An 18799-nucleotide genomic window follows, 5' to 3' on the forward strand; every position below is an offset into this window, starting at 1 on the left:
GCCTCCCCTCACCTGTCTCATGCTCTGCCTCTGTCCTTCCACAGGCCCCGAAAGTGCCACCTACCCCAGAACCGTTACCCTTAAGCGCGCCATCAGCAGGCACCCCGCAGTCCCAGCCGCCTCCACTGCCGCCGCCACCGCCCCCAGCCCCTGGCAGCGCGCCACCTGCTCTGCCTTCTGAGGGTCCTCCTGAGGACGCCAATCAGGACCTGACGCCCAACTCGGTGGGAGCTGCCAGTACGGGTGGCGGCACTGGGGGTACCCATCCTAACACCCCTACAGCTGCCACCGCCAACAACCCGCTGCCTCCTGGAGGAGACCCCAGCGGTGCCCCCGGCCCTGCCTTGCTAGGGGAGGCCACCCCCACGGGAAATGGGCAGCGGAGCCTGGTGGGCTCTGAAGGCCTGTCCAAGGAGCAGCTGGAGCATCGGGAGCGTTCCCTCCAGACGCTTCGAGACATTGAGCGGCTATTGCTCCGCAGTGGGGAGACCGAACCCTTCCTCAAGGGACCCCCAGGAGGAGCCGGCGAGGGGGGACCACCAGCACAAGCCCCTCCGGCCCCCCAGCAGCCCCCCACGGCCCCTCCCAGTGGGCTGAAGAAGTACGAGGAGCCCTTGCAATCTATGATTTCACAGACACAGAGCCTAGGGGGTCCCCCGCTGGAGCACGAAGTGCCTGGGCACCCCCCGGGTGGGGACATGGGGCAACAGATGAACATGATGATGCAGAGACTGGGCCAGGACAGCCTGACGCCGGAGCAGGTGGCCTGGCGCAAGCTGCAGGAAGAATACTATGAGGAGAAGCGGCGGAAGGAGGAGCAGATCGGGCTGCATGGGGGCCGCCCTCTGCAGGACATGATGGGCATGGGGGGCATGATGGTGAGGGGACCGCCGCCTCCCTACCACAGCAAGCCTGGGGACCAGTGGCCACCTGGGATGGGTGCACAGCTGCGGGGACCCATGGATGTTCAGGATCCCATGCAGCTCCGGGGTGGGCCTCCTTTTCCTGGCCCCCGTTTCCCAGGCAACCAGATGCAGCGGGTGCCTGGATTTGGAGGCATGCAGGGTATGCCCATGGAGGTGCCCATGAACGCCATGCAGAGGCCTGTGAGGCCAGGTATGGGCTGGACCGAAGACCTGCCCCCCATGGGGGGACCTGGCAATTTTGCCCAGAATGCCGTGCCCTACCCAGGCGGGCAGGGTGAGGCAGAGCGATTCATGACCCCCCGGGTCCGGGAGGAGCTACTGCGTCACCAGCTGCTGGAGAAGCGGTCGATGGGCATGCAGCGTCCCCTGAGCATGGCGGGCAGTGCCATGGGGCAGGGCATGGAGATGGAGCGAATGATGCAGGCACACCGGCAGATGGACCCAGCCATATTCCCTGGGCAGATGGCTGGTGGCGAGGGCCTGGCGGGCACTCCCATGGGCATGGAGTTTGGTGGAGGCCGGGGCCTCCTGAGTCCCCCCATGGGGCAGTCGGGGCTGAGAGAGGTGGACCCGCCCATGGGGCCTGGCAACCTCAACATGAACATGAATGTGAACATGAACATGAACATGAACTTGAACGTCCAGATGACCCCACAGCAGCAGATGCTGATGTCACAGAAGATGCGGGGCCCGGGGGACATGATGGGGCCGCAGGGCCTCAGTCCCGAGGAGATGGCCCGGGTGCGGGCCCAGAACAGCAGCAGCATGATGGGCGGCCCACAGAAGATGCTTATGCCCTCGCAGTTTCCCAACCAGGGCCAGCAGGGATTCTCTGGGGGCCAGGGGCCCTACCAAGCCATGCCCCAGGACATGGGCAATACTCAAGACATGTTCAGTCCCGACCAGAGCTCAATGCCCATGGGCAGTGTGGGCACCACCCGGCTCAGCCACATGCCCCTGCCCCCCGCGTCCAATCCTCCTGGGTCTGTGCATTCAGCTCCCACGCGGGGGCTGGGAAGACGGCCTTCAGACCTCACCATCAGTATTAATCAGATGGGCTCGCCAGGCATGGGGCACCTGAAGTCGCCCACCCTTAGCCAGGTGCATTCGCCCCTGGTCACCTCGCCCTCCGCCAACCTCAAGTCACCCCAGACTCCCTCACAGATGGTGCCCTTGCCTTCGGCCAACCCGCCGGGACCTCTCAAGTCGCCACAGGTCCTCAGCTCCTCCCTCAGCGTCCGTTCACCCACTGGCTCTCCCAGCAGGCTCAAGTCCCCCTCCATGGCGGTGCCTTCTCCCGGCTGGGTCGCCTCGCCCAAGACAGCCATGCCCAGCCCTGGGGTCCCCCAGAACAAGCAGCCGCCTCTCAACATGAACTCTTCCACCACCCTGGGCAACATGGAACAGGGTAAGTCGTCTGGACCGGGCCGGTGGGGGAGCTGGGCTCTGACATGGGGAACCTCCCCAGGGTGCGGCGGGGAGAGGTTGGGGTGCTCTTGCTGGGGCAGGTGAGCCCATGGAGGCATCTGCACCTGGGCGCAGCAGTGGTTGGCTCTGCTTGAGGGGCACGTGTCAGCAGCCGAGCGAGAGCTTCCATGGGGAGTGCCACGTGGCTCTCCCAGGCATTTGGAGGGCTTCACACTTGGGCTTTCTCCACTACCTGGGCACCCCCCCTCCCCGAGGCTGCAGAAACTGCTCGAAGCTGGGTGGGCTATAGTGATAATGGGTTGAGCAGAGCATTGCAAAGAGATGTGCCTGGAGGAATCAGGAGATTTGGGAGCTGGCCTCTTCCTAGCCCACGATGTGAGCAGCCAAATTCGTCTTCCCCCTCCCCAGTCACCCCCACTCTTTCTGTCTCCCCGCTTCTGTAGGTGCTCTCCCGCCTAGCGGCCCCCGGAGCAGCTCCTCAGCGCCTCCCGCCAACCCTCCCAGCGGCCTCATGAACCCCAGCCTGCCATTCACTTCCTCCCCAGACCCCACGCCTTCCCAGAACCCCCTGTCATTGATGATGTCCCAGATGTCCAAGTACGCCATGCCCAGCTCCACCCCGCTCTACCACAATGCCATCAAGACCATCGCCACCTCCGACGACGAGCTGCTGCCCGACCGGCCCCTGCTCCCCCCTCCACCACCGCCGCAGGGCTCTGGGCCAGGTGCGAGGCAGGAAGGGGGCCGCAGGGAGAGGAGCTGGTGTGGGCACCGGGCATGGGAAGAGATGCCGGGCCAGCACTCGCCCCCGTGGTTATGCTGGCTCTCACGTGCTTCCAGCGGGCCCCGGGAGTGGGGGGTGTGATGTCCTGGGTCAGGTTCCCACTTGTCATTTAGGGAAACCAAGCCCAGAGCACCCGAGTGGCTTTTCTGACATCCACTGATGCGCCTCTGGCAAACTGGGCCAGAACTCCTTGCCCTTGCAGCCAGCACGGACCCATGGCAGAGGCCCTTGTCCCTCCTGGCATGAGCCTGTCTGGGGCGTGGGGAAGATCTGAGTTCTGCATCCTCTCCCAGCTCCTGACCCCACCTCCCTTCTCTCTCCCCACAGGGATCAGCAATAACCAGCCCAACCAGATGCACCTGAATTCAGCTGCTGCCCAGAGCCCCATGGGCATGAACCTGCCAGGCCAGCAGCCCCTGTCCCATGAACCCCCGCCTACTATGTTGCCCTCCCCTACCCCTCTGGGGTCCAACATTCCACTGCACCCCAATGCACAGGGGACAGGAGGGCCCCCTCAAAACTCAATGATGCTGCCTCCAGGGGGCCCAGACTCCCTGAATGCCCCCTGTGGCCCTGTGCCCAGCTCCTCCCAGATGATGCCCTTCCCCCCTCGGCTGCAGCAGCCCCATGGTGCCATGGCCCCCAGTGGGAGTGGGGGCGGGGGACCCGGCCTGCAGCAGCACTACCCTTCGGGCATGCCCCTGCCTCCAGAGGACCTGCCCAGCCAGCCGCCGGGTCCCATGCCCCCTCAGCAGCACCTGATGGGCAAAGGCATGGCTGGGCGCATGGGTGATGCCTACCCACCGGGCGTGCTCCCTGGGGTGGCATCTGTGCTGAACGACCCCGAGCTGAGCGAGGTGATCCGGCCCACCCCGACGGGGATCCCTGAGTTCGACTTATCGAGGATCATCCCCTCTGAGAAGCCAAGCAGCACCCTCCAATACTTCCCCAAGAGCGAGAACCAGCCCCCCAAGGCCCAACCCCCCAATCTGCATCTCATGAACCTGCAGAACATGATGGCGGAGCAGACCCCCTCACGGCCCCCCAACCTCCCGGGCCAGCAGGGCGTCCAGCGGGGTCTCAACATGTCCATGTGCCACCCCGGACAGATGTCCTTGCTGGGCAGGACAGGTGTGCCCCCACAGCAGGGCATGGTGCCCCACGGCCTGCACCAGGGGGTCATGTCCCCTCCACAAGGTCTCATGACCCAGCAGAATTTCATGCTGATGAAGCAACGGGGTGTGGGGGGTGAGGTCTACAGCCAGCCCCCCCACATGCTCTCCCCCCAGGGCTCCCTCATGGGCCCCCCGCCCCAGCAGAACCTCATGGTGTCCCACCCGCTGCGGCAGCGCAGCGTGTCTCTGGACAGCCAGATGGGCTACCTCCCGGCGCCGGGCAGCATGGCCAACCTGCCCTTCTAGCAGTCCCCTGGAGGGGGGGGGGGGTTGGCTGGAGCTGGGGCAATATTGCAAATATGATAACCTTAAAAGAGTTTCTTCCCCTCCAGTGTTGGGATGGCCTGGGTCAAGGGGTGGGGTGGAGGGGGCGGGAGGGGCTTGTGTGGGGAGTGGCATTTGTGGAAACTGAGATGTGCTGGCAGCTTAGGGGGAAGTGGCAGAGTGGGGTGGGGGGTTTGGGATGGGGGTTCCATTTCGGCCACCAGGACGGCCCCTCCCCTGCCCCTCCCTCGGTCCTATGGAGCCTCTCTCTTCCCTCTTTCCCTGCACCTTCCTGCCCCTCTTCAGCTGTGCTTTCAGAGTCCTGTATCCTGTATTGAATCCTGGGGGGAGAGCTGGAGGAGAGGTGGTCTCCCCACTGTCTCGTCCCTTCCTGTGGCCCATCTCCCGCGAGCTTCACTCTCCTCTTGGTTTCTCTGCTCCCGCCCAGTTTCTCCTTCTGTCTTTTCCTGCCTCATTTCCTCTCCCTGCTGATGTGGCTGACCCCCTCTCCCACCCCTCCCTGCGGGCGGCTGGCCAGGTGGGCAGGTGCCAGCCGCAGCTGTAAATAGAGCGCTGCGCTTTTGTGCCGGTTTGTGTGTGTGCTGTATTTCTGTGTTTTGATAGAAGTCACAAAAAAGAAAAAAAGGTTAAAAGAACCCCCCCCCTTCTTCAAATTATTGCCCCTTTCCATTCCCCTGGACTCAAGACCATGGCAGTCTGACATGTGTCCTGGTTTGCCATGTTTCTGGGTCCGTAAGGATACCATTCCGGTCCCTTCCCCAGATGTGAAACGACAGATACCCCATGCCTAAACTGAGGTCAGACCACCTAGGCTTCCACCTGGAGAGCCCCATCCAGGCTGAGACACCCCCCCCCCCCCCCGCAGAGCGGCAGCCTGTCTGCTGCTGAATGATTCAGGAGAATGTGTGCTTGGGCACGGATGTTTGCCCCACACAGGTGACCCGGGGGCCCTGGCTTCCCAGCTGTGGATGTCTGGCGTCCCCTGCTGCTACACCTTAGCCAGAACTTGAAGTCCTTCGTGCCCAGCCTGGGATGAAGGAAAGGAGGAAGAGGTGGAGGCTGTGTGGCCCCTTGAGTGGAGCCACAGAGGAGCGGCACAGCGGTCCAGACCGTCCTGTGCCTGTTGCAGCACCCCCTGGCCAGGTAACCCCCGGGGCCCTGCCTTTTCCAGCAGCTGCCACCCACTTCTCACCAAAGGCGGGAGCAAAAGGGTTCAGCTGAGTAGCTCTGTCTCCTTCCAGCCTCCACCCTTTGAGGATGGATTAGAGAAAGTGATGGAGAAGCAGGGGGCATCCTACGGCCTCCTCTCTGCCTGCCCGCTCACCCGTAAGGCCCCTCTGCCCCAGGGCTCAGGGCTTGGTGCCTGCCCAGGCACAGCCACTGCCTCCCCCTCGGTCCCGTGCTCTTTCCCAGAACTCCCCACCTGCCTCTGGTCAGAGCTGAAGCCATACAGACTCAGTGTTTTGCCCCCTTGGCCCCAGGAGTAAAACACTTCTCCTTTTCTCACTTCCTTTCCTGCCTTGTGAGTTGGCAGTTCCCTGGCCTTTGGTCCCCTGCCTCCAGGGCCAAAGGCCATCCTTAGATAAGGTGTCTTTGCCATGGCCCCGTCCCCAGCCTTCCTGATCTGCAGGGTCTGGCCTTGCATTGGCAGCTGTGATACAAAGGGAATTTGCCCCACTTTTCCCAGTCTGGTGCTGTCCTCAGAATCCGCCAGCAGCCAGGTCAAGCGCTTTCTCTGGGGCTGGCTGGCTGCAGGCTCCCGCCTCTCCGGCACCTCGCTGGGGCCAGGGGCCAGGGCCCCATACCTGTGTTTGGGGGCCACCTGCCTTCCATCCTGCCAGGCGCTTTGCCCACCCTGCCTGAACCTGGGCCCTGGGCCCGTGAGCCCCCCTACCCCTGACCCAAGACTCCCCGATCTGATTCTAAGTGTTTCCTGCCCAGAGGAGAGAGGGGTCAGACCGCAAAGGGCCCAGTGCCCTCCTCATCCTCCTCTTGTCCCAACTCCGCTACCAGACTAGCTTTCCAAGGTGAACTCCACAGGCCAGCCTAATTCCCTCCATCCATGGCCATACCCCCAGCCATTTTGTACCATTATATAAATATATATATATAAATATAAATATATAAATACAATATGTGAAGACATCTTCTTGGTTTTTATTTTGAAACGATTTTTAGGCTTGTTTCGGGGGTCTCTGTGCTGCCTGTACTGTATTGACCTGTTTTATAGGTGCCTTTTTATTAAAAAGAGAAAATTTAAAATCCAATGTCTTGCCTTTTTGCTTCGGTGTCTGGCTTCTCCACTGCCCAGCTCACCATTGGGCGCTGGGAGGACAAGGCGGGGGTGGGGGCGGCAGGGCTCTCCGGGTGTTCCACGGTGAAGACAGTCCCCCCCCGGGTCACAGCTCTGATTTCCACCATGGGGGTCTCCCGGGGGGCTTGGCTGGCCACCCTGAGTGGGACGGGGCACCCCAGATGTGCCCTCAGCAAGGGCGGGGGTCCCGGACATCCCACCCTCGCCGGAGCAGGGGCTGTGGAGGAGGGGGCGAGCCCTCTGGGACAGGCAGGCAGGCAGGCACGGAGCGGCTTCCTCTGGTTCCATCTGAGCAGTATCCTCTCAGGGGCAGGGCTCGGCTTCCTGGGGCTCGGGGACTTCCCTGCTTCTCACCCTGCCTGGCCTGCGGGGATGCCTCGTGGCTCCTACGGAGGCCCGGACGGCAGGCGGGGGCACTGAATGAGATAACTCCCAGAGGCCCTTTCCAGTCTGCCATTCTCTGGGGTCTCCAGCTCTGCTCTGACTCTCGGCAAAGTGCTCCCTTTGTGTGATCAGGGTCCCTCTGCTGCCCAAGTTTCTCCCAGTTGTGTGGCTTGCAGGGGCGGGGGGGTGAGAAGGAACAGTCTGCCTCCTTCCACATCAGTGCCCAGATCTACCAGAACCCGACTGCCCCTGGCCCATACTGGGACCGCTCCACCCTCGGCAGAGAACACAGCTGGGTTTGATCTCTACCTGCCCCTCCTTGGGGCCGAGGAAGGAGAATCTTTTCTTTCGGTGGCTTCTCTCCGCTGGCTTGACCTTAGTCCTTCCCTAGGATGCTGGCTGGTCTCTGAAGGGACCTGGAGTCTGCCCTCTGTCTGCAGACCTCCCAGGGCTCAGTGACCTGAGGCTGGCCCGGTGCCACTTTGGTTGGAGCCAGGAGCAGCTTCCTGGATTGGGTCAGTCGAAGCTTCCTGCTTAGTCAAGATGCTGCAGGGCCGGTAGCCTGGCAGGATGTCTGTGTTTGTTAGGGACTGGACGTTAAGGCCGCATTCTTTTGCCATCTGGCCTCTGCTCAGCCTCGACCTCCATCTTAACCCCTGGAGCTCAGCCTCTAGCTTCTTTCGGCAGGTGGGGTGAGAGGAGAGGTGGGTAGTTGTGGAGATCCATGGTCCTTAAGATGATGGAGCGCGTTCTGGGAGGGAACTGACTTTCCCAATTGGCAAGAGCAGAAGTGAAAGTTGTCTCTTGAGCTTCGGAAAGTTAGGACAAAGGAAGAGGATACAGATGGGCATAGGCATCCTTTGCTTTGCCTTTCGGCTGCTTCCCTTCCGTGGAGTACAGCTTAGCCCTGGGGCTGGAAGAAGAGCCAGCAGGGATGTCCTGGAAAGAAGGCTTGGCTCCAGCTGCCCCAGATGAGGACACCGGCAAAGGTGAACTCTTAGGATCCCAGCTCCTGTTGCAAGGGGTTCCAGCAACTCCGCATCCCCCAAGGGAAGCAGAAACAAAGGGAGCTGCAACCTAGAAGGTGGTGAGGGAGGTGGCATTCTCTGACTCGGAGAGACTGCTCTTGCGCCAACTAGGGAGTAACTGGCAAAGGGACGCAGGGCCAGCACAGCCCAGCTTGGTCAGAAGGCGAGACAGGTCACTACGGAACTTCACGCCTGCGAAGGTGTAGAGCATGGGATTGAGACAGCAGTGGGCCAGGCCCAGGAACTCACTCATGGTGATGGCCACAGAGAGGTAGCCATTCAGCTCACAGCCATAGCCCACGGTCTTCAGCCTCACCAGAGTGTCCAGGAAGATGACAACGTGGTAGGGTGACCAACACAGAAAGAAGACGCTCGTCACCAGGATGGCCACCCTGACTGCCTTCTGCCTCTGAGGGCGCCGCTGGGCCTGGCACAGCCTGTGCACCACCCCTACGTAGCACCAACCCATCACCAGCATCGGCAGCAGGAATCCTCCCAGATGGTAGAGGAAGCGGGAGGTGAACCAGGCGTTGGTTTCAGCCCGGTTCTCCTGGGAGAAGGTGCAGCGCGGCAGAGAGTCGTTGTGATGGGGTTGGCTGACTTTGGCGAAGAGGATCTCCGGCAAGGCGAAGAGGCAGCTCACCAGCCAGATGGTGGCACAGGTGATGTGGATGGAGAGGAGGCGGCGGTGGCGGTAGGCGTGGACGGCGTGGACGATGGCCAGGTAGCGGTCCACGGCGATGCAGGCCAGGAGTAGGCTGCTGCAGTAGAAGTTGACCTTGTGCAGAGCGATCACAGTTTTGCAGAGGAAAGTGCCCAGGAGCCAGCCCAAGGAGCCCTCGACCACAGCAAAAGGCAGGATGAAGACCAGCAGGAGGTCGGCCACCGCCAGGTGGAACAGGAAGGTCTCCGTGGAGCTGCGTGTCTGCCGATGCCGCTCCAGGATCACCAGCACCAGGATGTTGCCCATCATACCCAGGAGGAAGATGAAGCCGTAGGCCACTGGCATGAACACAGCCTTGAAGGAGGCCAGGAGGGGCCCCTCCACCATGGAGCAGAGGTGATTTTCCACCACGGGGCTCTCGGTGCTGTCGCTGTAGTTGCCTAGTTCCTTGTACTGCAGGGGCGAGGAGACAGCAGGGTGGGGGGCTGAGGACCCGCCTCTCCCTCACCAGGGACCCTGACTCCCCCTGTAGATTTCTCTGGTCCCCCCCGCCCCACATGCCGCTCTTGCCCCTGTCCTCCCAAGACCTCCTGCCGACCAAGTCCCCATCTGCTCTTGCATGTCCATGAACAAATCACTTTGCCTTTTCCAACTTTCAGTTTTTGTCTGTGAAAGGGACTAATGCCTCACAGGGTAGTGACAAAGATGGAAGAGAGACATTGTGTGTAGGGTAGGGAGGGGCTCCTCTGAAGGGCTGTGCACCTGTAAGTTACCTTGTGTCCCCCGATATGGAAGGCTGTGGGCTCATGGGCGGGAACCAGAGCTTCAGTTTTGGGAACGGGATCTGGTGGGGGCAAGGAGCCATCTGTTCTAGTTCTGAACAGAGCAGTGGGCACTAAAACCTAAGCTCTTGCTGAGGGGGGAGCTGCCAGTGGATGGCCTCCTGGCTTCCTCTTGAGGTGTCTCTCCATTCCTGAATGTCTTGATTATCGCTGCAGAGCCTTAATAGCCTTAATAGTTTGGTTTAATCTGAGCAATGAGCTCGGGTCTGCAATATTTCTATCTGACCAATGTGTCTTGCTAAATTTCAAGTGTGTTTGAACCCACGTTGCTCTACCTCCAGAGCATACTCCCACCACTACTACGCAGCACTGCCTGGGCTTCCCTCCCTGCTCCTTCTCATCACGAGCCAACTCCCTCTTCTGCTTCCTTCTCAGCTTCAGAAGCAAGTGAGGAAGGGGTGGTGCTCTTCCACGAGAAGGTGCTGTGCCCACTTGTCTCCGGAAGCTCCTCCTCCCCAGCCTCCTCCTCTTTCTCCTCCTCCTCCTCCCCTCCCTGCCCCACCTCTCCCCACCAGCGCTCAGGTTGTTTACCCAGCTAACCGCAAAGGAAGATATGGTGTCTGTTTTCATACCTTTCACTCACAGCTGTCATGCACCTGCTCCTCCTCACTTCCCAGCCCTGTTCTCCCCCACCCCAACCAGACCCCTCCCCATGGTTTCAAAACCAATTATAACCAACTTCTGTGGGCTGAAAAAAATAGTTCTATAAATGATGAGCTCCAGGGAGGGAGAGGCTGGGAGAGGATACTCTGCACAGAAGCTCTAGTTGGTCTCACGCTGCCCTTCTTCCAGGAGGGTGAGTGGTCTTGCACAAATAGGCGGTGGTTGCACAGCCATCCAGGGGCCCCAGTTGTGGGTTACACACTCACTCTCGGTGGGCAGACCCATTCCCTAACCTGTGCCTTTCTTTCTGGACCCTGGTGTGAGAGGGTCTGGGAAAAGGGGGTGGAGGATACATTTGTGCGATGGCAGAGCCATCTGCCTCCCTCCACCCCAGCGACCCTCCACCACGGCCTCAGTCCGGCCTCCTTCGCTCTATTGCCCAGGACTACTGTCTCTGCATGGACCCATTCCAGAAACTTCTCTCCCTTTGTCCATGCCCCTCACACAGGAGGGATTTTACTCATCCCATCAGTGTCCTGCGTGAAGTCCTTCACTGGTTCCCCATCACCTGTAAGCATCTTTACCTCCACCGCCCTCATTTCACACTTAATAGCAAAGCCAATTTACAAGAGGAGGCAAGTGATAAAATTAATCAACAGAAGATTGGAGTAAGCCAACCCCAGTGCATTCACACAATGGAATACAATGTGGTGCTCGGAAAGAAAGGTTCACCCACGTGTTCTCTTAGAGAAAGATGGCTAACACACACGGCCACATTTCAGACCCGTTTGCGGGGCACTCCACACAGCACGATCCCCTGGACTCTCTTCGCAGGGTTTCCTGAGGCCTCAGCTCCTCTCCTTGCCTTCAAACGAGACTTCTCCACTCTTGCCGCATGTGGTATTTTGCACATAAGCTCTTGTTTAAGATAAACAACTCTGCTTTCATTCGAAAACCATAAACTTGCAGGGTGAGATCTGCGCTCCCCTGTGGGGGCTTGAAATGCCTGTGAGATAGTCCTCCTAACTTTTCAAACTTCATCTTCTATCATATTGCTGTAGGCACAGCGAACCTGTGTTCGAGGTTCATCATTCCACTGGCTGCCTGCTCCCAACACCCCAATGCATTCCCATCTCTGAATATTTGCTCTCACTCTGCCTTGTGCAGAGCACCCCTTTCTCCCCGTGATTGCCTAGCTAATGCCCATGCTTCCTTCGGGGTCCCAGTCCACCCCACCTCCCTGCCGCTGTCCTAAGCTTGGGAGGGGATTAGGTTCTTATGTCCTGTGTGTCTTTATTACAGCGCTGGGCATTGGCATGTGCATCTCCTCACTAGATGGCGAGCTCCTGAAGGCAAACCTTCTGTGTCCCCCTTATGAGCCCATGTGTTTCACACATGATAGACATTTGACAGATGTGTGCCCAACTGCTCCGAGGGCAGTTTCCCAGAGATGGCCAGGTGCCCCTGTATTCTGACACTGTAGACAAGTCCCTCTGTGCTACTTTGGGGACTCAACTCAGACACTCCTTTTCTCCTTCTTTGGTTCAGGTCTCCTCCCAATGCCCTTGACAGCCTAGAGCATGTCTTAGGTTTCCTCTCCATATTGGGAGGTATTTTCAATATTGTCATTGACTGCAATCATTTGACTCATGTTGGAATTCAGCAGGAGGCAAATGGGGAAACGGTGTGTAGTCTCCATGCAGAGCAAAGCAATTCAGAGCCAAGGTGAAGAGATGTGGGGCCTGGGGTCATCAGTGAGGCTGGACTCCTGCCTCTGGGGGAGTCTGGCTGCCCCTTGGAGGGCTTGGGTACAGCCAGCCTATCTGGGTCTATGAGAACTACTCAAGTCCTTACCCTCCAAAGCACCCAGGCTGATTGGTCTACTGCCCATGTGAAGTCAGCACAGCGGGATGTGCCCCTAGGACCCTTGAAGCTCTATCTCCGAAGAACCCAGGTTTAGAAGACAATTGAGGGAAAACTCTCTTTTCCTCCCCACCAAGGAGTATTTGTTTGGCAAAGTGCTCAGGTAGGGAGGGGAACACGGAAGAAGCTGGTTTGAGGGGTGCTGGGAGTTGTTAGTGTGTCTCAGTAGGAGGTGTCAAACAGACATTTTGGAGGCTCAGGAGTGGCACATGTTAAAGCCACTTCCCACACCTGGGGAGTCAGACACCCTCTCCCCTCCCCAAACCGTGGAGATAGACAGTGAAGCAAGGTTGGTTCTGGTCTGGTGAGAAGTTGAAGGATCATGAATCCTACATAGTGGGGAGTAGGGCGCAAAAGGGAAGGCTCACACCTGGAGGGAGCTCACTGCAGACAACCTGGCCGAGGGCTTACTCATTCTTTCACATCAAAAGCTGCAGGGTCCCTGCACATCAAAAGCTCAGGGTCCCTCACATACACACATGCTCTGACAGCAGTGTGCACCATGTATAGACACAGCCTCATGCCCAGGTCAGGCCATGACAGCATGAGGCCTAGGCAGGTACCCAGCAGACAACAGCACGCACAGAAGCCAGGGGTTCGTACTCCAAAGAAGGCAAGCAAACATGATGAGTGAGATGAAGCTGAGCCCTGAACCAGGAATTGGGGTAGAAGATTGCTGTGAGCACTGGGGATAGGGCAGGAGAAGGAGTTAGAACATTCTGGGTCCTGGTATTGAGGAGGAAAGAGGATGGGGAGGTGGCAGAGTGCAAATGCCTTACAGCCCTGCACTGGCCAGTGTGAAGATCAGCAAACATTTGCTGATCGTGGTCTGTGTGAGCAGGTGGGACAGCGGCTGGCCGGGGCATTCCTCAGGGGTCTCTCCTGGACCCTCTCCTCCTTGATCCTTTCCACCCTGTCCTGGGTGACATGGCTGGGGGACACTTACGGACAATGCAGAGTTCTCCACAGCCAGAACCTCAAGGCCCAAACTGACCAAATGGAATTGATCGGGAACCATGTAGAGATCTAGCCTCGCGTTCAAAATGTCAACCGTCTGGGGACACGTTAAGGAAGACCTGGCTTACCGACCCCGACAGTTGATGAGAAAAAGACCTGAGAATCTGTTGATTGCAAGCTTCAGATGAGTCAACAGGGTGACGTGGCTGCCAGGATGGATACTGTCACCTTTTTCTAGGTGAACAGAAAGGTGTAGGTGGGCAGCTGACACTACCCTAGTTTGTTTGGTCTGGACAAGGGTGACCAGTTTGCTGAGGGGCCTGGAAATCCCCACCCTGAGAGGAAGTTCTCAGGTACCGGGGTACAGAGTCTAGGCAGAAGAAGACCCGAGTCCAGGAGAGCTGCCTTCCTCGAGGACTAGAAGGGTGCCATTGGCAAGAGCGCAGGACGGGCTTCTAGTGTGAAGCTCTAGAGGGCAGACTGGGAGGAATGCGCAGAAGTCAGGGTCTTGGTCAAAGGAGAAAGAACCTTCTCTCAGAACCACTCTCCAACAGTGGGTTGGGGCCCCTGGGAGGAAGAGGACTGTGTGAGCTCAAGTGTGCGGAAAGGGACTCCTGCCCTGGACAGGAGGCTGGGCCCTGCCCTCAAATGCCCCTCGCGCACCGCTCGCAGATGCTTGGATTGTTTGGCTGTCATGCCCTGCCCAGGGCTGAGCTGATTCTCAGCATGATCTTCATGGAGCTCAGCACCTGCGTGGGAGCTTTGTTTCCTTAGCTTGTCTGTCCTGTAGCCAGAGAATGCCCCAGACTGACCTCGGGGCTCAGCCTCCAGGAGAAGGCAGGGCTGCTGAGCCTGTGGCTCATCCAGGCAGAAGCCCGGGACTCCAGGGGCCTGAATCCTAATGGCTGTGGAAGGCGTCTGCATACAGATACAGGTCACTGCTCTGGCCTTGGGGAGCACATACGGGTTCCACCTCCTTTCATGTCCCTGTCTGGATAGTCCCAGCCAAGGGTCAGGAGCTGTGGGTGGGACCAGCCCGGGTGTCTCTCTTTCCATCCTTCAGTGGCTTGAGGAGGGAGGAGATCTGGAAGATTGAGACTGGGCTAACGGCACAAAAGGGGTCTGTGTCCCTAATCCCACTCTTCCTTTTGAGGGTCCACACTCCCAAAAGACCATCTGAGACCCTGGTTTGCCACTTGTCACATCATCCCTTTGCCCCCTCTCCACCCTTCAGGAGTGAACCTGCCAGGCTCCTCTTTCCTCTACCTGGAGTTTGGGCCATTAGGAACATGGTGCTGCTCCAGATGTGGTTTTGGGGGGACTTTAAGCTACTCCTACTTTTGCACTGAATCTTTAGGTGTAAGGAGTTCTCTCCTGGCACCCCAAAGTCAGTACTTTGGGGACAGTCATACAGTCTGAGGGATGGCAGACACGTACCCTAGATATGTACAGCAAACTCTTGAAACCGTCGCCTGGGTCAGCACCCATTTGAAATATTTTGTCCCATCATTTCTGGAAGACTACTCATTCTTGTCTCTTGATTCTCAGTGCCTAATCTGTGGCCACTTTTATAACGTTCTGCCAGGGGGGTGGGATATGTATCCTTAAGGAAGGCAAGAATTCCTGATGGAGACTGGGGTCTGTATGCCTGAGCCCAGATTCACCTCAACACTGACCTCTCCCCGGGCTGGTCCTGGATCTCTCATCTCTCAACCCTCAGATCACCCCCAGTTGGCGCCTCCTCCCCTGGGATTCCTCTGGGACTTTTTACCTATTTGATGGGGGCTCCTCCCCTCCCCCAAGGCAGAGCCCAGAAACAGCCTGGTTTTGGTTCCTCTTCCTTGCCTCTTCTTGAAGAAATGAGATGGTACATGTGGACAGGTTTTATAGCCTATGATGCTCTGATCACAGTGAAATGGTTTTGGGGGGATCATCACTGAAAAGAGGGGTTGGAGGAGCCAGGTCCTGGGACTGGACCAGATTTGCCCTCTGTCTAGTAGCTTCCCCTCCTGGCTGGTGCTCAGGATGGAGCTAGAGGCTGAGTTTATGCCTAGCTCCTGTAGGTATCCCAGCCCAGGCCCCTGTGCTGTCAAAAGGAGGCTCTGCACTTCCAGATCCAGGTTCCTGTGGACAGAGACTTTTCTAGGTCTCCCTAGATCTGCCTTCCTGGCAGAATGGGTCCCTGGCATGCCCACGCCAGGGCCCCAGCTCCTTATGCTGGTGTGCTTATCCTTGTGCATTTTTTTGCTTGGGTCCTTCATTCTTGGGAATTAGCAGCTCATCTTTTAAAAATGGACATTTTAAGTGGCTAGAGTTGACCTTGGAATCCAAGAGGTGGAAGACAGGATGGCCTGTCTTCCTGGAACACTGGGCTGTGGCCTCAATACTTAACCTTAGAGTGTAGAACCCAGTCTTCTAGGAAAGTGAACTAGTACTTGGTTTGGACAAGGACAGGAAAGGGAATAGGAAGTAAAAGGCACAGAAGCCAGACTAACTTCAGAGACAAATGGTAGCTGGGACTTTCAATGCATCATAATTCCAAAAATACTTATTAAGAAGCTATTATGTGCAAGACCATTCTGCTACTCCGCCATCATGGGGCCTCTGTGCTGTGAGACACTGTCTAGGTGGCTGTCAAAACTGTCCATAGCCCTACTGTGAGTGGGTAGGGTGGAGGGCGAGGGTCTGTGTTCCTGAGGGGGCAATGGCCCTAGAGAGTGTACAGGGAGGAAGTGAAGGCAGGATGAGGTACTGAGAGCTGGTTGAAGAAGAGCTCCAGAGCCTAGATGGTTCCAGTACTCCTGGGCTCCTGACTAGACTCTGATCGAGGGGGGTCAGATGTGCTGGGTTGCCTGGCCCAAGACCACTTATTTGAGTTGTGACATGTAGCAAGTAGCCAGGTCTCTCTCTCCTTGGACTATAGGTTTTCTTTCATATATGGGACATGCCCTATTGTCCCCTGCCCTCTGCCACCACCTGTCTCTAGTAGGTCACGCAGTGGAGTGAGGCGTGCAGTTAGGGGAAACTTTTGAGGTTTCTCAGAAGCCGGGATGGGCCAGATCTTGGGTTGGTTACTATGTTATCCAACTGGGTCAGGGTTCGTGGTCAGCTTGAAGCTGTGGGCAGAGGAAAACACCCACCAACCTAATCAGGTGAGGCCAGGGGCCAGGATTGGGGGCCAGGGTGGGAGCACGGTGCCTTGTCAGGGTGGTGGAGTCTTAACCTGGTCAGAGTATTGTCCAGACTGTGATTACTCTTAGGGCACGCGATCCTGCACTTAGAAGAACCCCATGCTTGGTTTAGTGTTATGCTGTTGCTATCTTGAAATTCTTAATAATTTTTGAACAAGGGTTCCGGCATTTTCATTTTGCATTAGGTCTCACAGGAAAGGCAGGTCTGATTAGACTGATGATTCTGACTCTGCTTTTATCTGGAGTTTGGCTCTGAGAGGCCAGACTTTGGATATTTAGCTCTTCCCTCCACCTTCTCCCTACGTTCCACTTAGAGTTCCAAGCTTTGGGATCTGGGAAAGTGAGAAGCAGGCTTTTCCAAGCAAGTCTGGGAAAATGGTTGGTAGAGTTCTAGTATAGACTCAATTCGGTGGAGCTAGAAGATGTGGGGGAGCATCTCAGGGTGAGTTGAGGGTCAGGAGAGCTAGTGGGTATAGGAGAAGCATTTGGATCCTTTATGATCTAGGCCAGAGTATGGCTCAAAGATAAGTCCCTTCCCTAGAAGACCATTGGCCATGCGGGAAAAGGAAGAAAGAAGAAAGAACTTCCCCCAAAGATCCTCATAAATAGCCCCTCCGCCCTGTACACAGGAGCCCCAGGGTCTCTGCTTGAGCTGTTCCCTACACACATCCTTTGGGAGCCCAGTGACAACCAAGTCACTGCTTCATAGGAGGGACTTGGGTGGATGGCAGAGTGTGATGCTGGGGACCATTTTCTTAGCCCACCCAAGAATACCTTATTTCTAGAGATTCCAGTTTTTTGAGAGCAACCACAACATGCTTTAAAACATTTCTAGGATTAACACAGAGTTCTCCCACAAACTTGGCATCCCCGTGCCCTGTGACTCTGACCCAAAGTAGTCTTCCCCCTTGCTGACCACCTGTCCTCACACTTCCTTGGTTTAGCACATAGTCATTGTCTAAGAGCTTCTAGCAAGAGGAGTTTTTTTCCTTCATGGGTAGACCGTAAGCTACTTGAGGGCCAGGAGCAAATCCTCACCTTCTCCATCCAGCACAGAATGTAGTGCTCTGATGAGATAATCATACAGCAAGAGATGAATAAAAAACTGGAGCAGGTTCCCAATAGTAAGAAAACCTCCAACGCACTTTCCCACCCACGCCTTTATTCCAGCCCTAAGAGATAAGCAGAGGATCTTCTTTTGAAGGCTGGAGAGGCAGAGTGACTGTTCCAGGTCACACAGCAAGTCAGAGAGGATACAGGATCGGAACCCATACTTCCAATCCCCCCCAAAAAGATGTCTGTTTCAAGCAACAGCTCTACTTATCTGCTTCCTCCATGGAATGGGAAAATACAGTCCTAAAAGGCAAGAATCATTGGGCCTGCCTGGATTCTTCTGATCCACAGCGGGAGGGTACTCCACAGCTATCCCCTCTTCCCCGGGCCCTGGGCACAAAATATTTAGAATTCCAGGAGGGCCTGAGCGACCATCTGTCTCTACTCACCATGTCCTCCAGATTGTAGTTCATAAGGTCCATGTCCAAGGTTAGGGGGTAGTTCATGCTTGTAGCCGTACGTCACCAGACTGGTCACTGACTGATGTTGAGAGGCTCTCTGCCTGGTGCCTATAGAGAGGTGGCAGCCGTCAGCTGCAAATTTAAACAAATGAGTTGTGCACTGTCTCCTGGGGCTGCGTAGGACCCGCAGTCTGCCTCACAGCTCATCACTTTTTTTTCCACTGGGTCTTTTCTGTTTTTTTTTTTTTTTTTTTAAATAAGAAAAAGGGAAAATCCCCACAGCATCAGTGCTAGTCAAGCATATCAGCCTTTTTCCTGGCAATGGTTGTCTCAATGGGGCTTGTGACTGATGTGAAGGATGTCCCTCACCTCTCTTCCCTGGGCCTCCCAATAAGGAGTTGTATCTTATAATGAAAACCACCACACGAGTCAGCAGGGCAACAAGGGAAACTCCATGTAGAAAAGGAACAGGAGCAGAGCCCTTCCAGGACCTCTTCTCCAAGCCACCTTCAATCCTTCACCTTTCTTGCCACTAGGGCGACCAATCATCCTGTTGGCCCCAGACCGAAAGTCCCTTGTCCTGGGAAACCCCTCACTCCCAGGCAAATGGGGACACTTGGTCACCCTACTTGCTACCATACTTTTGGCCAGGCAGGGGCAAACACCCTTCCCCTTCCAGTTCAAGTTCAGGAAAGAAAGGTTAGAAATTTTCAAAGGGAACAACATTAACACATTACTGGAAGTCAAAAATGAAATTACCCAAATTACCAGCACAAAAATA

General features: G+C 56.9%; 2 protein-coding genes across 6 annotated transcripts in view; one reads left to right on the forward strand and one right to left on the reverse strand.

The window, feature by feature from the left end:
• The window catches only part of BCL9L (BCL9 like), a 28020-nt gene extending 21155 nt beyond the window's left edge, over nucleotides 1-6865 (forward strand). For 4 of the 5 annotated variants that reach the window (XM_038535969.1, XM_038535966.1, XM_038535970.1 and 1 more), the window contains 3 exons: nucleotides 45-2334; nucleotides 2798-3079; nucleotides 3466-4559. In XM_038535969.1, coding sequence (XP_038391897.1) covers nucleotides 45-2334; nucleotides 2798-3079; nucleotides 3466-4559 — 3666 coding nt within the window. Of the gene's footprint in view, nucleotides 1-44; nucleotides 2335-2797; nucleotides 3080-3465 lie in introns of all 5 variants that reach the window. The other variant, XM_038535968.1, reaches the window with a different exon arrangement.
• On the reverse strand, nucleotides 6734-18181 carry CXCR5 (C-X-C motif chemokine receptor 5). The gene is made up of 2 exons (XM_038535971.1): nucleotides 18007-18181; nucleotides 6734-9441 (listed from the first exon to the last, which is right to left on the reverse strand). Exons 1-2 carry the CDS (start codon nucleotides 18061-18063, stop codon nucleotides 8374-8376), a joined length of 1125 nt encoding a protein of 374 aa, XP_038391899.1. The 5' UTR covers nucleotides 18064-18181; the 3' UTR covers nucleotides 6734-8373.
• Nucleotides 18182-18799: the final 618 nt, after the last annotated feature.

The sequence above is a fragment of the Canis lupus genome, chromosome 5, assembly GCF_011100685.1.
Source record: "Canis lupus familiaris isolate Mischka breed German Shepherd chromosome 5, alternate assembly UU_Cfam_GSD_1.0, whole genome shotgun sequence".
NCBI classification, from domain to species: Eukaryota; Metazoa; Chordata; class Mammalia; order Carnivora; family Canidae; genus Canis; species Canis lupus.